Source organism: Micropterus salmoides, unplaced genomic scaffold, assembly GCF_014851395.1.
Source record: "Micropterus salmoides isolate LMB-PRFRI ecotype aquatic unplaced genomic scaffold, ASM1485139v1 Ms_hic_scaffold_1, whole genome shotgun sequence".
NCBI classification, from domain to species: Eukaryota; Metazoa; Chordata; class Actinopteri; order Centrarchiformes; family Centrarchidae; genus Micropterus; species Micropterus salmoides.
The window spans coordinates 58,316,190-58,332,561 of NW_024040040.1; the positions used below are offsets into that span (position 1 = coordinate 58,316,190).

Sequence of the window (16,372 nt, forward strand, 5' to 3'; positions counted from 1 at the left end):
CAACCAGTGCATTACGCTGGTGGCGTAATGCCTGTGCGACAAGTTAATCAAAATCACATTTCACTTTAACACCACTAGTCATATCTTAAGCTTACATTCTCCTTTTTCTGTAACATGATATATACACGCACAGGGGGCCCACTGGGTCCTCACAGGACACCATGTAAATACAAACCACAGCTTCAAAATGAAAAGTTAAACCCACAGACACCTTGCCAGGTGCTGAACTTTGTGGGAAATTATTTTTTTCCCTCATTACACCAAGCTTTATCTTTGTTAGTGCGCACAGCACCCATTTCTTGTATATGACATTATCATGGTTGCTGAAATAACATAACCAATGAAACCAGTATTGCTAGTGAAAAACTAAAGACCCATGTGGCCAATCCAAACTTACCAGCCTTTTGCTGTATCGAGGCTTGGATTCATCCATTTCCACTGGAAAGCCGAGCTTTGTCCAACCAAATGCAGGTATATAACGGCGCACAGTTTAAAGCCATTTGAGAAGCACCGGCAGCTGGAACATTACCGTGGCACCCCTTGGCTCCACAGCCGGACGGCGCGTGTTAACAACGGGAGCTTTACCTGTCAGCTAACTTAGATTAAATTCAACAAAAAAAGTGACTAACATACGAGTCTCCCGGCTAACGTTAGCTAAGTTAACTGAGATTTTGATGATATTTGTTGTCTTTGAAGATCTCCAAAACAACTAAACAGTTAACATTATCTCCCTGACTTCACACCGGTTTGGTGAACTAACGTAGGCTAGAAATGGGAAGCTTAATGTGGAACCCAATTCATTTAAAAAGAGGCTACTAGTACATACAACATAAAACTATGATTATCGTAAAATCAATAATGTCTCAATACTCGAGCTTTGTTCACTGCATTCACCATACCAAATCAGGTCCAGTTAGCCTTAATGTTAGCGTTTTGAAGGAGTCCTGCTAGTACCGACAGAAAACTCACATGACCTAAAGTCATATTAAAGCAACAACATTCTAATACACTGCAATAATAGGACGTACATGGCTGAATCTGTTACTAATACTTGTATGTTCTAAAGTTAATACGGTCTCCCAACAGCCGCCATTTTCCGTCCCATCACAAAACATCGTCATATCCCGCCCACAAACGCAGACTGGACCAATCGCTGAGATGGCGACGAAGCATTCATTGGACCATAGCACTGCCATTCACGTGAAAGATTTGTAAACTGCGATTGGACAAGAATAACCAATAGACATATTATGAAGCTGGCAAGCCACCAATAACAGAACAATTCGAAACCGACCTTATGTTTCATTGGTTAATATCCCAAACTATCATTAACTAGTGGGCAACACGCAATCAGTCAAGAGATGTGGCCAGTCACGCGATGATACAACCACTAACGACCACCCCATTACCCAATTCAACTAGTCATCACACACAGAACCCGAAATAACGCAAAAATAACGCGTTTCCAATGCTTACCCCCATGTTCACACAGGTCCGTCCACAACCTAACGCCGACAGTAATCCGAGATCTGTGACGTCCTCTGTGTCTTGTTTCCCCTTCCAACGGCTCGCATCGGAGGGACACGTTTTGTAGCCTCCACCTCAACAAGGAAGTGCTTGCAGGTCATTAATGGAAGCGTACGCTGTGCAAACTACTGTGGATTGGCTAGAAAATGTTGCATGGCTCTTGTGATTGGTGGCAGTGGCTTGTCTATCAAAACACGTGCAGCTGGAATACGGCGAGCGAGAGGAACGTGCCAAACTGTGACGTGCAAAACGGATGAAACAAAATGTAAATAATCCCTTATAAGCAAAAGAAATAACAGTTTGATTTTATTTTCTTCAACATGGCGACACAACTACAAAAGACGTATGATCACTACAATGACGTTCCTTATAAATTGCTACAAAGTAACTGACCTTATAATGTAAACAGGAAAGGAAGAGCACAAAATCACACTACATTATATCAAAGTGTTAGACAAGCTAATAATAATTCAGGTGACTGAGCCATGGTTGACCATTAGTCTTGCCTAATTTCCAACCTGCCACCTTGAATCCACACTTAAGACCCAGGATTTAGTTTTATTATAAGATTACACGATTAAAGCTGGGTTAGGTAAGAGAGAGATAGATAGTATTCCTTCAGACCTCCCTCCAAAGCTACTCTCCCAAAACATTATGTTCATGTGCAGTCCACACTGATGAAATGACTGGATCAAGAGTAGGCTGACACTGCAAGAGTGGGCTGCAGTGACGCTGTCAGTGATCACTGTAGCTGATGGCATTTGTGGATCTAGAGCAAAGAGGAAGGATGCAAATGTCCAAGACCAACCAAAGTCAAACCATGGCATGAAACAAGAACAACCTCTTTGGAAATACGACTGTAGTCCTTTAAAAAAGAAGGGGGAAAACATAAACATATGAAAAATGAAAGCCATCTTTGAAATAAATACACAAACAACAAAGACCCAAAGCAGTAAAAGACCCCCAAGGCAGTGTCAGTAATTAAATAAAGGAGGGCTGTTTATTTCCTTTTCTATTCTAACACCTTCAGAACTGACTTCTATTCTTAGATCATACATCATTTACAATCAGTCATCTTTTAATCAGTTCAACATCAAAAATTTCTAGATGTGATTTCTTTAAGGAAAGTCATTTTCTTCCTTCATTAAATTGAAATATGAAATTTTGCATAAAGACCCACTATGGAGTCCTAGCAGGAAGAGCCAATTGCAGTCGATAGCGTAAGTATCGGCACAGTAGTATGGTTTCCACATCCAAACACAAATTGTACAAAAACACAGATAGTTGTACAAAGAATAACAACTGCTGTGTCGATACTTAGGATAGTGACTGCACAGCTATGCATCATGATGATGGGCAGTGTGGTATTCATGCAGTCACACTACAGGATGATCTGCCTGAGCCCCTTTCACTTTCACTTCATTCAAATGTTTACAGCCACTGCTATGCTATGCATTCTTATTCATTTATAAATCATTTTCAGTTGTTTCTTGGCTATGACAACATTCCCATCGCATTGGTTCTTTACAGTTTCAATGTATTTGTAAAGGCAGATCCTGACAACTCACCAGTGTCTTTCAGTTATTTGAATCATCTGAGGCAGCAGTTTATGGGGCAGTACAACTCTTGAAGCTCCCTTAAGAAATTATTCAGGTCTGACAGCTATGTAAAGAATCTTTCCTTTCAGTAAGCTACACATGGTCTACAAATGAACACATTTTTTTTTCATATGTAAAAAGTGGACAGGCTAGCTGCCAGATTGACACCATATTTGCTGTGGTTATTTCTGGCTCCTAGACTATGAATTGTAAATATTTTGGTGAGCCTTTGTATTGGACTGGATTGAAAGTGTCTCTAATATTCTAACATTTGGTTTAAATCTTTTTTAACCCTAACATCATGTGGTTCTCCATGACTTCCACAGCTGTCCATGAATGCTGGTGGAAATCTGTGTGCAGCAGACCTTTCAGAACAGGAGGGTAGATATTCTTCAAATCTCCATTTGGATATAACTTTAACTATCCAGACTATGCATTGGAGCTGCATTTAAATGCCGATCACCCTGAGGAGGTTAAGAAAGTTCTTCAGAAATAACCGAGAATGAATGCAATTGCATACAGCCTTTGTTTCTATTTGGGTTAGTTGAAATGACAGTAAACTGAGCCCAGGCTCTATTTGGTGACCATCTAAGAGCAGTTCTGCACTGCCTCATCCTGACCTGTGTGGACTTAGCTGGTGGGAGGCCTCATTCAGGTTTTCTATTTAATGAAGCTGTAGAGAAATGAACCAAGGATCAAGACCAAAATCACACAGCAGCAGAAGATCATCATTTGTTTCTGGAGAAGAGGAGGGAAAAGGATACAGAGACAGAAAGTTATTACCTTCCCCTACAGAGCTAAGATCACTAAAGACATATCTACGATGGTGCACAATCAAACTTCAAATTTCACAGCCAACACTAAGTTTGAGCTAGGATTTAACCAGCGCTCAGGGAATATTCTGTATGGTGTTATTTATGTCACTCTGGATGGAAACATGTGAGAGGAGATCACCAGAGCTTGGTCTATTCTGAAGGAGAAGGCAGACTGGAAATTGGCATGTGATTTCAGAAATACAACTGCACTGAACTACAAGAGAGTATCCTCTTCTTTAAAATCATATCATATCTAATATAACATTTCTGATGGAAATACTTGCATAATATTATTATTTAATTCCACACATCCACAATGATTATGCTTGCAACTCCTGGCTTGACCATGCATGGTTCAAATTACAGGGGGAGGGGGAGGTCTGACCCCCCAGCCCCCCATTAAGGCTTGGACGCCTCTAAAAGAGGCAAAATCAACAGTTCAGGAGGTGTTTCTTATTCGTCATTGTAAATATTACAATAAACAATCTTGAAATACGATTTCAGACACTCTTAAAATGAAGCATACCATTTCCTAACCTTGAACGTCTTGTCTGCCAGCATCACTCAAAGCTGCTCAGAGCATCACACAACAAGCTAATGGAGACACTGTAGGTAATACACTTACCTTTTCTACTTTCAGAGTTTCATAATAAGATTGTGTCAAGTGTCTATGGATGTTGGCTAGTTTCTAACTTTTGCCCTGAGTTAAGGTTAGCTAACTATTGTTAGCTAAAGTTGGCTTGGCACTTAAATGTCATATTTTATCTAATTGTTAGCTAACACTGGTGCTTAGGCATAAGCATTGAGGATTAGTTTTTGTAGAAAAACATTTTGACATCAATATAGACTTTATTTTTTCATTTTAAGTCTTATGTGAGTCTTTTTGGAATAACCATGGCATTTGGTTTCACTCTGAAATTGGGAGTTTAACCTGGCTAAGTAACTGAAAATCGAAATTAAAATCCAGATGTTTTCTGATGTTTTGAAAAAATCAGAATTAGGAATTAGAGATGATAATGCAGCCTGGATTTTATGATAGTGTCTTTGATTCTGGTTCAGCATTGTGTGGGTCTGTATTTGAGCGGAAATGACGGTCTGCTGTTGTGTGCGGTTCTGACTTGTTGGCAGTTTTGCTCTAGAATACTTGGTGACCACTGACTACAAAAGTTGTTGCATGATATGGGGCACCTATTAATTGGTGTAATTAATTAGATTTATCATCATCTACTGACTGCAGACATTACATTACACAAACAAGCCTATTGTAAACATTAAATTAGAAAAATGTAGTTTACTGAAATACGCGCGTAGGTTGTACTGGGTTTTTCTTGTACCCCCCAGTTGTGAATGTATAATTGGTCACTCTGTGACCTTGGGTTTGTGGTAGTCATTGGTTAAATGGAACTAACTGCAGTGCATGATTCAGGAAATGCAGTTGTGTTAGTTATGAAAAGAGCGAGCAGAGGAAACAGAGGACTGCACATAACAGTTACTGGTCATTTCGTCCGTGTTAGTGCAGAAACAGGGCTCAACATACCCTGCGCGCCTCCTGCTGATATTTGGCTGCCTTTTTGGTGTCGGCTACCGCCCTCTCTACGAAGCCCACTGACTGGTCCATGTTGCTCTCAATTCTGTCAATCATGCCACCCTAGAGGACGGAAGAGAATGCAAAAGACAGACAGATAACATAACGGGTGGTACCCATATGTTTGTGATATTGACCTAATACATTTCAGCAACAAGGAAGTGCTTCAACTCCTTTGTTTTGTCTTTTAACTTCCTGTGTTCACAGGAAGTTTGAATGTGTTGTGTAGGTGGACAAATGCTGCTTGTGATCACCTTTACCTACATTTTATCAAATATCTGAGCAAATTAATAATCTAAGGACTGATAGATCAGTTCTCCTGCACAGCTCTGGGTTCGGCTACTGTTGGACATTTGGAAAGCCCATACTTTTGGAATTTCAAAACTGCAAATTGTGTGTCGTTGTTGTGTATGTGTACCTGGTTCTCAACCAGCATAGCGATATCGACAAACATGTCATGGAGCTCTTTGATGCTGCTTTCCAGCCTCATGATGTCCTTGTGTCGAGCCTCAATCTCATTCAGGGCCTGCTGGTTGATCTTAGAGTCCATGATCTGGGGAGGGAGGGGTGTGTGGTGAAAAGAAGGACACAAACAGAGACAGACCAGGACAGGAGAATAAGAATGCCTTAAAAAAACTATGAGAAGCAGATTATCAGAGAACAATGTACGCAAACAGGCAGAAAGTAAGTGTTGAGAAAAACTGTAACAACAATTTGGGCCACATTTCACAAATTTATGGCAAAGTCAGCACTGGCCAATCAAGGTGTGAGCCTAATGTGGCCCACATTTGACTTTGCATTTGTGGCCCTAATATGATAAAACAGATATGGGTCAGACGAAGGTCAGGCACAGAAAAACTGTAACCAGTGGTAAACTGGTTACAGTTTTTCTCGATTGCTTAAACACATTTCTTGAAATTATGCCTCTTTTTCTCGAATCTCTTAACACAAATCCACAACTTCTCACCCAATTCCCCAAACATCCTATTTTCAGGTCAAAATGAAGCTCTCCACTCAAAACCATTCAATCTTGCTGAAAAACCAAACTTTGCCCACAAGCACTGAAAAATACACACTACAACACAGTCTGACACACTGGTGAGATCAATTCAAATAATACTACAAAAACTAGTTATTAGTAATGTTGCTTGTGGTTCTCCCCCTCAGAAACCTTTTCACATGATGAACACAAAAGAAATAACAAATGTAAACATTTACAGACATGTTTTATTCCTTAGTGTGCTGTACAGTTCAACACACCAAACAAGTAATTATTCTGACCCAGCATCCCGTCTTTGGTCTGGGACAGACCAGAGATTGTTATTCTCCACTTCTTCCTCTCCCTACTCCTCCTCCCTCTACCTCCTCCACCTTCTTCTCCACCTCCTCCTTCCTCCTTCATCCGCCTTCCTCCTGCTCTGCCTCCTCCGCCTCCTCGTACTCCTCATCTTACTCCTATTCCATCTCCTACTCCAACTCCTACTGTTCCTCTTCCTTCACCTCTTGCTCCTCTCCATACTGCTCTTCCTCCTCCTCCTCTCTGGTGTCCTCTACCTCTTCCTTCAGACTTGTCTGGATCCATTGTTCCAAAACTGAATGAACTGACTCTGGCCCACATTTGCTACGTCACATGTGGGCCACCTTAGGGTGGTATCCATTTTGTCAGGGCCACAAGAAGGCAAGGAGTGCCATCATTGCCTGAAGTGGCCAACAATCATATGTTGTTTGGGTTTGGTCTATAAATTGTCAGAAAACTGTCAGAAATGTCCATCACAATTTCTGAGAGTCAAGGGTGATGTCTTGTTTTATCTGTCCAACAGTCCTAAAGCCAGAGTTATTCAGTTTACTTTCATGTAAGACAAGGAAAAGAAGGTCTGGTTTTGTTATTCTTACCCTGTGCATGTATTTACATATAGAGATCTACACACTGTAAGTCTTACCCCAGCAGTGAAGACAGCTGAGTTGCCTCCCTCCAGCATCTCTTCCAGTTCCTCATCAGTTGTTGTTTTCCCCGCTGTGAACCGAAAGGACGGTTATACAAATATTTCGAATCAATAATGGCTGACAGGCGTGGTTAAATACAGAATGTATATAGGAAGGTAATCAGAAAATCAGGGAGTAGTAACACATACAGCCATACAGTATTGCTGTGGCATGTGGAAAGTAGTGATAAAATCAAAATGTGTTCATGTAACTCGGCGCCACAAAATGTGTCCATATCAAGTTTTTACTGTGTCATATCATCATTTTGTCTGATTGCAGCTGGAACTCACTGATCTCCAGCTGTCGGGCGATTCGTCCTTTGCTCTTATCTCTGAAGTCAACTTGAGCCTCGTTGTATTTTGTCATCACCTCAACAAACTTCTTGGCCAGGATAGCATGCTGGGGGAAATTAAATGCCCTGGTAAATTACTTTAAAAAGTGAGCAAATGTTTAATGGCAGTCAAATGAAACCCATCATAATGTGGACAGGAGTTTCCCCTGAATGTCATTTAAAAACATTGTTGAACATTTTTTTGAGCTTACAGTGGGCTAATACAATGCTTCTAGTTTTGCTTTAAGGAGTCGGAGGGACAATGTTGTGCACTGGTATTCCAAACAATTGTAAGTGTTTCCCTTCATATTTGTATTCTTGTCAAGGTGTAAGAGCCTCTGCAACAATACTGAAACCATCACGGATCCTAAAACTCTCCACTGAAACAATGATAATCAATTAATCATTTGTTCTTTTGTGTAATTCACAAAGAAAATTATTACCAGTGAAGATTAAATCTTCACATGGACAACATCTTTGCACTGATGCGTGGGATCAGTCAGATTGGTTTGGATCAAAGGGGGACCTCCTGGCCGAACCGGACCCAGCTGTTTTACTCTGTTTCCCTAAAAATGACTGATCTTATAAAAGAATCATTATGTCAGCTGTCCGTGGTGCTGAAAATCCACAGATGAACAGATGGATGAACATGTACACTGTCAGTCAGAGCTTCCAGTCCCAGTTCCATTAAATATATCTCCAAGGAGGGTCAAAAAAAGGACTTGGGCTGGACTAGGTTAAAGATACTTGAAGATGTTCTGCCTGGCAGGGAGTCCTAGCTATTTAATCTCTGTGTGTGTGTCATTATCAAGGTGATGGATAGCGCTGGTTCGTTAGTGCTCCTGGCTGCTGCATGTACAGTCATTATGGTCCTCACAATTCAATTCAATTCAATTTTATTTATATAGTGCCAAATCACAACAACAGTTATCTCACAGCGCTTTTCATTTAGGGGCGGCTGTGGCTCAGGTGGTAGAGCAGGTTCAATTCCGGCTCTCCCAGGCTGCATGTCGAAGTGTCCTTGGGCAAGATACTGAACCCCGAATTGCCCCTGGCGGCTATTCCGCCAGTGTATGAATGTGTGTGAATGTTAGTTTCTGTTTGAGCACTTAGGCTCAGTGAATGAATGTGTGTGACTGGTGAATGCAGATGTAGTGTAAAAGCGCTTTGAGTGGTCGAAAAGACTAGAAAGGTGCTATACAAGTACGGAGCATTTACATTCATAAAAGAGCAGGTCTAGACCGTACTCTGTGATGTTATTTACAGAAACCCAACAGTTCCCACCAAGAGCAAGCACTAGGCGACAGAGGCAAAGAAAAACTTCCACCCCACCCTGAACCATGGCTCAGGGTGGGCGGCCATCTGCCTCGACCGGTTGGGGTGAAGGTCATTGTTATTTTAGGTTCTTTTGAAGAAAAAGCCTCCAGCTCCAGTTCTGCACACTGGAAGCTTGATCAAGTAAACCTCCATTAATGTTGTTATTTAATATGGTCTGACCTGTGATTTGCGTATCCTGAGGTCAGCTGAGGCCCTCTCATCTGTGTTTGACTCAAGCTGGCGCTCAATACCTGATGTGCACACACACACACACACACACACACAAGAAAGGGAAAAACCAATACTGTGAGCCTTTCCACAGATAATGAAAATGAGATGGCTATAATTATAGTCAAGTACATATGTATATGTATGTATATTTTGTTAGCATTAAAGTGTCACTTCACAAAATGATTTTCCCACTTAAAAGTTCCCATTTTTTTCAACTGCTAACATGTATCGCTCAGAACTGAAGCCACTTTTTCAAAACTCTTTATACAGTCTGCATTACCAACATGCATCTCAGCCAAACAGTTAATCGCACCTCTTAAAGTCACTCAAACCAACCAAACAATTCATACAAGTCTCACAATAAACTCGTTCAACCAAAACACTGGCAACAATTTTCACTCAGCATCCATTTTGAAGCTTCTGATTGGTGTGTTATCAATTTTGACTGTTTGTGTTTCCACCTGGGGTGCGTTTCCCAAAAAACTGTGGCGGTAACGAAGTTGGTAACTTACATGGTACGAACCATCGTTAAGCGACGCGGGTGTTCCTCGAAACCATAGTTCCGACGAACGTTCGCACCAACTGTCGTTGTAACTATTGCATAGTTGGAACTACAGCTCCTGACCTGTGGTTAGAAGCTCAGTTCACAGTGACTACATCACAGATAGCAGAAAATGCAGTGTTAGGAGATGGATGTAATTTGTATTAAGCCGGGAATGTTAGATAATCCTGCTGTGCAAACATATTTAAGGTGAAGATATTTTTAAATGTACTTGTAGAAGTACTTAAATGTATTTGTTGGGTGATGGGTAGGGTTGCATTATTTCATTTTTATATCACAGTGGATTCAAATCCACGTCTCTCACACTAAAGGCATGTGTCTTATCCACTGCACCATGTAGAGATTAGGAATATGGGTGTTCTTTTTGGAAACTGGAGTTATGGTTTTGAAATTGAATAGCCTGGTAATAGTGTTTAAGCAATGGAGAAGAACTGTAATCTCACCTCCAAAACTCGCTCAAACCACCAAACATTAAGTCCATGTCTCAAAATAAACTCATTCAACCAAACACTGGCAACAATTCTCATTCGAAATATACATACATTATCACTCATAACACATGGACCTAAAAAACACACACAAAAAAAAACAATAGGGAGAGTTACATGAATGTTGAACTTTTATCTTTGAAGTTTAAATGATTTTTCACATAAATTAGTATTTCATTCCAGACTAAAAATAAATAATACTTCACTTTATTGACTGTACTAACGCATATGTAACAAGAATTAATCAGAAACTCAGAAATTTGCTTCAGTTTCCTTCATTTTTTCTTTATAACTGCATATAGTAATTTACTTACTGAAAAAAAAAAATCTGAAATTTCAGTGCTGCAATACAGTTTTTCTGATTTGTACTGAGACACAATGAACACAACCTGTAACTCATGGTGGCTGTGGCTCAGGAGGTAGAGTGGGACACGCATATACAGTATGTGCAGGTGGTGAAATAGTAATGAGGAAAGAATTCAGGGATTTTGGAGAAAGTGGTCATGGAATGAATTTTGTGTGAAAGATAGAGTTGATTTATCACTAATTCACTTTAATAAAGACATGCTTTTCTTGTCATCACCAACACTTTAACTCAAAGATCAGAAAAAGAAACGTTCTTAGTCCTACTCCATCTTTGTCACAGACCTTTTAAATCTTCCATCCAATGTTTAGACCCACTGTATCCTGTTTTGGTTTGTTCTTTTTCTTATTTGGCATTTGGCTTTATTTTGACAGTACAGTAGAAAGAGACATGAAAAGCAGAGCAAGGGAAATGACATGCAGCGAAGGGCCCCAGGCCAGACTCGAGCCAGGGCTTGACACGTGGTGCAAGTGAGATACTGGGGCATCATTGGACAAAAAAACAAACAAAAACATAAGCAAGCTTAAAAAGAAAGTAAAAGTAACCAATACTGACCCTTAAGTTTGTTTCTTGCGTTGTTGGCTGACTTCTTGATCTCATTGGTGAGGGCTTCAACGTCATCTTGTGTTTCTGAAAGAGAGAGTGAGAGAAGAAGGAGAGAACCAACAGAAAGAAAAAGACTTTTTAGAAATATTTAATATATACAAGTGTGACATAGATAAGAAATATGTTTTTAAATATCATCAACTCAGAAGTTTCATCAAAGGGAGTCAAAATAGTCTTACAATTAAACCAGAGGACATCCAATTTTGAAAAAAATGATGTCTAGGACAGTTTAAGTAAAGGAGCTATATCAGAGCTGTATGAATTATTAATGGCCAATTCACCAGAAAATTCAGTCAATGAAAATGGAGTAAGGACCTGGTGAGCGATATGTACGAAAGCTCACTCTCAAACAGCCAACACAAGATTTAGATTGCTACAGTATAAATGGACAATGACAACATATATCACACCAGCTAAATTAAATAAATGTTATAGTGGCATTCCCAATTTATGTATAAAATGTATGAAAGAAAAAGGGACACTGTTTCACTGTGTATGGCAATGCAGTAAGGTCAAAGCTTTTTGGGAAGAAATTAAAAAACTATAGTATTATATATACAATATATAGTATATACTATACTATATATAGTATATATATGTATTTGTATGTTAGGACTTTACACCAAAAATCACAAGTACATCAAAAGTGAACGGATAATGATAGAGATGTGTCTCTTGCACGTAAAAAAATTGATTGCATTATTCTGGAAAGACCAAAGTACCATGTATTACATTTTGGGTTTGGCAAATGTTGATAACCTTTCCTCTGGAAAAAATAACATATATAAATAGAGGGAAGCCGGACTTTTTTCATAAGGTTTGGGGGCCGTTTAATATGTTCGTGAAAGGCATAGGGCTAACAGAGGAAGGGAAGGGTTGAGTACTGACTAATGCAAGTCTCATAATATGACTAGTGACAGTTCAACCTATACATTATACAATTTGCTGTATCATTTTTGGAAGGTATGTTAAGGAAGATGTTTGTCTTAGAGATGGTTGTTGTTCTGTAATTTTATTTATTTACTTTTTTTTTTTACTTTTAACATATGTTTGCTGTCCCAGCTTTTTTCTGAATAGAATCTTTGTTTTATAAACTGCAGTGTAGAGACAGGAGGTTGTATACCTTAGTAATTTGGAAGGATATACATATGTGTTTCATCTTGGAAAATGTTAATAAAGATATTGTTTAAAAAAAGAGAAATATATTATATATGTGTGTGTGTTTGTGTCAGACACAGTTACTCTGGTCAGGTGTGGGGGCCGACAAGATGATCGAGTACAGTTTCTTTATCTCTGTGACGCTCTCATCAATCTTGTCAATGTTGGTACGGATATCTTCAATCTGGAAGACACGCACACACAGATCAATCAGCAAGAAATACATTTCTTTCTTAAATGTGAGGAATCAACAGACAAACACAAATACCTGAGCAAAGAAATCATCCATAAAAGCCTCGTTGTCCACGGGAACCTCAATGTCGTCGCCTCCGGCATCACTCTTCTGTCAAACACACAAACAAACAAATTCAAATACTAAAATGAATAACTAAGTTTTTGTTGTTGACAGTTTTTGCAGTCCCATTGAAAATGATCCAAAATAATAATAATACACTTGATTTATAGAGCACACACACAGTGCTTCACAGAGACGATGAGTTCATTGAAAGAAAGCTACACATGTCTCCAGTTCATCTGGCTCTGCGCATGCCACTGTCAGTGTGACCAACTGCAGGTTAGATCATGGCGTACCCTGCCCTCCTTAAGTGAGGGCCCTGCACACTCAGTCCCCTTTGTCCCCCCAGGCCTACGCTCCTGTATAGGCCTCCCTCTTTTGAAATATTTATATTTAAATCATATTCATAAAATTTTGTACAATAAGCCTATACTTTAATAAATGCTCTTGTCTACAGTTTGTGTCAAATCTACTCCTTCGTATATTTAAAATATTCAGATAAAACATATATTCATAAGAACATTTGAGTGCAGTTTTCATATCTGTTGTAATATGCTATTGTTTGGTGATATAAATGTGGAATGGTAGCAAGCTGTCATTAGAAACTTTCAACTTATCCAGACTGAGCCACTGTGCCTCCACACATTTGGGTACAGCAGTCTGCTAGTAGTAAATGCATATTACAGCCAAGTAGCAGGTACAATAGGGCCTGTGCTAGCAACATTTGCTCCACAGGTAAATATCACTAACAGAATTCTGCCTACCTCCTTCAGCTGCGCCAGTCGGTCCTTCATCTTCACAAGTTTGTGGTCCAAATAAAGAATTGAATAAATAAATAAAGATAGATAAAAAAAAAGACAACCTCCCAGGTCTTAGACAACAATGCTTTCTCTAGCCTACAACAGTTATTAAAATGGCCTCCAAATTAGCACAGTTGGAATGATTAACTCCTTTAATTAATCCAGGAGATTTGACTGGAAGAGAAATTTCAGAGCCAGAGAAAGAGCTGCAGACACGGGGATGAGTTAGTGAGGAAAAAGTCAAAAGTCTACATGAACAGAAAGTATGTGTTGTTTGGATGTCTCTCTCTGAGGCAATATCTGCGGTCAACCTAACCTGAGGTCCCACTAAGCCTCTATCCTCTAAGAACGGATTAGGACAGCAGTCAGGACGATAAACCTCTCACCCCCTCACCCCTCCCACTTCCAGTGTAAAACACTGAACATGGCCTTTAGGTTTTACTATTAGTCTATAACAAATGGACAATGAGTAACCCAATATATTTCTCGCTGTTTTTGTAAGTTTTTGTTTGTTTAAGTAAAGCAATTTAAATGGGGATGGCTTTAACATGTTAAAGCCATATATTTATACACAGTATACTTAATAGTATTTCCAGCATACTACAAAATCCACAGTAAAAGTATTCACCATGTTGTGCAATAGAAACAAAACAGGCATGTAAAAAAGATCAGTAAATGTCTGAGTTGAAATTTCAACAAAAATAATTATTATGCCATTAATAGAGTGAAGTGCAGGAACAGCAGTAGGGTAAACTTGTGTTCTCCTCTCCAAGTCTGATGCAGATCACACTTAGCCTAATGTGCAGCTGCAGTGAGTCTCTGTCTGTCTGTCCTGCTAACCAGCTGAGCAGTGCAGTCTGTGGTGTCTTGGTTTCTTGCCAGACTGAACAATGTTGAGTGAAATACAACTCTTTATTACGTTTGATAAACGCAGACGAGCCACGGTGTTTATAGACTGCAGCACGGAAAGATGACGTGTTCCGTGTGAAAATGCGTTCATATGCGCGTCCAAGAAATTAAACTCATGCATTCGAGCAAGAGACATCTGTGGGACCAGTGAGGGCACTCCTCATACATCGTTTTAAAACAAGGCAGTGAAGTTTATTTACAACTCTGGACTAATGCAAGATGTGAAGCAGTGGATTCACATTGACTATGAAAATGCTGATTAGCTGGACAGACTGAGCAATATGGATGCACATCTAAGTAAATAATAAGCATCACATATTCAGCCCAGTCATTTTATAAATAGGATATTTGAAAATGTATTGAAGGAAACCTGGAGGAGCCAGTTTGAATGGGCCTGATGCAGCTGATAACATTAATATAGAAAATATCTCCAGGGTCTGTGCTAGAGTGTCGTGTAAATTAAATTCCTGGAGTGATTAAGCAAATAATTGAGTAAAAACCAACCATTGTCTTTGAAGTATTTATTAATAAAAGAGAATAAACAGAGACGTACTACAACTCATATACTGCTGGTCCACAGACCTGCCGCCTAGGGTAGCTTTGGGCGTGTGGCCAAAGCTCTACCCTAAACTAAAATAAGGAGTATAGAAGAAGGAAAGGTTAAGAATAAAAATATATTTATAAGATATAACAATAATAGAAAAAGAACATACATAAAAGATTAAATGTAAGAGGAAACAATTTTTTCCCATAACAATAGAGTAGATGAGGGATCATCAGCCAGTACATGCACAGCTGATCCACAGCTTATCTACATCCAGCCTTAGCCAGTACCAGCACAGACCCAGTCCAGACGTCTTTGGCAGGTCCCCCACGGGGCAGCCTCAGCCAGTACGAGCACAGCCACAGAAATACAGCCAGCATCAGATCCGAGTAGCTCAGACCCTAAAGGAACAGTTGCTGGTCCACCAAATGACCCAGCAGATTGCCCCCCAAGTCTTATCAAACTTCATGAGGTCTGAGTTAGTGTGCAGAGGTCTGTTCAAACCAGCACTGGATTTTTCTAGAAGAGGTTTCCATTCTTCTTACAGATTGTAGTGAGAGCATTGTGGTGTCATGTGTGACTGACTGAAGCCTACCTTGGTCTGGTTGGGACTGTGAGCTGCACTTTATGAGAGGTGCTGAAGTTAACATGTGGGGTTTTTGGTGAGATTGTGAATTGAGAAGTGTTTCAGTTAGTTTTGGTTTCCGCCTCCTTGTCTCATTCTTAAAGTCCCAAACTGGGTTCTGTGTCTGTCAGACAGTCTGAAGGGGATACTACCACATCAGCAGAGCAAAAACACAGATTTAAGGTCTTTTCACACGGGAAGCGACACTCTGCCTGCGTAGTCGCCTGGCCCCGCAGGGTCGCTCTGCTCTTCTCATGTGAACAGACACGGAGACAAGCGCTCCGCGGGTAAACGGAAGGCGCTCTTTAGATAGTAACCACACCAACGGCTTCATATGCTACTGTATTCCTTCATAGCCTAGCTTAAAGTATAACTAGCCTAACGTTAGTTGATTGGCTATATTATATATATTATTCAAGTTCATATAGCTGATAAATCTAGTCCTGCAAATGCCCTCCTGTTAATGTCCCGATAACTGTTCGGTGAACAGTGATTTCAGGGAAGTCGCATAGAGAAAGTTCAAGTCAATTCAACTTTGACAGGGGTGGGCGTGTGCGTGAGATGATCCCAACCGCGACAGTTTCACGGGAACACGCCCACTTAATTGAGAACTTCTTCCACCACTGGTTATGTC

The 16,372-nt window shown here is 40.0% G+C and overlaps 2 protein-coding genes across 6 annotated transcripts in view; both read right to left on the bottom strand.

Annotated features, from left to right (window-relative positions):
- kdm2aa (lysine (K)-specific demethylase 2Aa) overlaps positions 1-1,633 on the bottom strand; it is a 30,932-nt gene extending 29,299 nt beyond the window's left edge. For 2 of the 5 annotated variants that reach the window (XM_038733353.1, XM_038733319.1), the window contains exon 1: positions 398-1,104. In XM_038733353.1, coding sequence (XP_038589281.1) covers positions 398-433 — 36 coding nt within the window. In that variant the 5' untranslated portion in view covers positions 434-1,104. Of the gene's footprint in view, positions 1-397; positions 1,105-1,476 lie in introns of those variants that run through there. The other 3 variants (XM_038733343.1, XM_038733334.1, XM_038733327.1) reach the window with 2 other exon arrangements.
- Positions 1,634-2,638: 1,005 nt separating this feature from the next.
- Positions 2,639-13,654, bottom strand: zgc:165520 (uncharacterized protein LOC571872 homolog). The gene is made up of 10 exons (XM_038733365.1): positions 13,625-13,654; positions 12,834-12,908; positions 12,650-12,749; positions 11,357-11,431; positions 9,337-9,407; positions 7,799-7,907; positions 7,466-7,539; positions 5,944-6,078; positions 5,478-5,588; positions 2,639-3,863 (listed from the first exon to the last, which is right to left on the bottom strand). Exons 1-10 carry the CDS (start codon positions 13,652-13,654, stop codon positions 3,786-3,788), a joined length of 858 nt encoding a protein of 285 aa, XP_038589293.1. The 3' UTR covers positions 2,639-3,785.
- Positions 13,655-16,372: the final 2,718 nt, after the last annotated feature.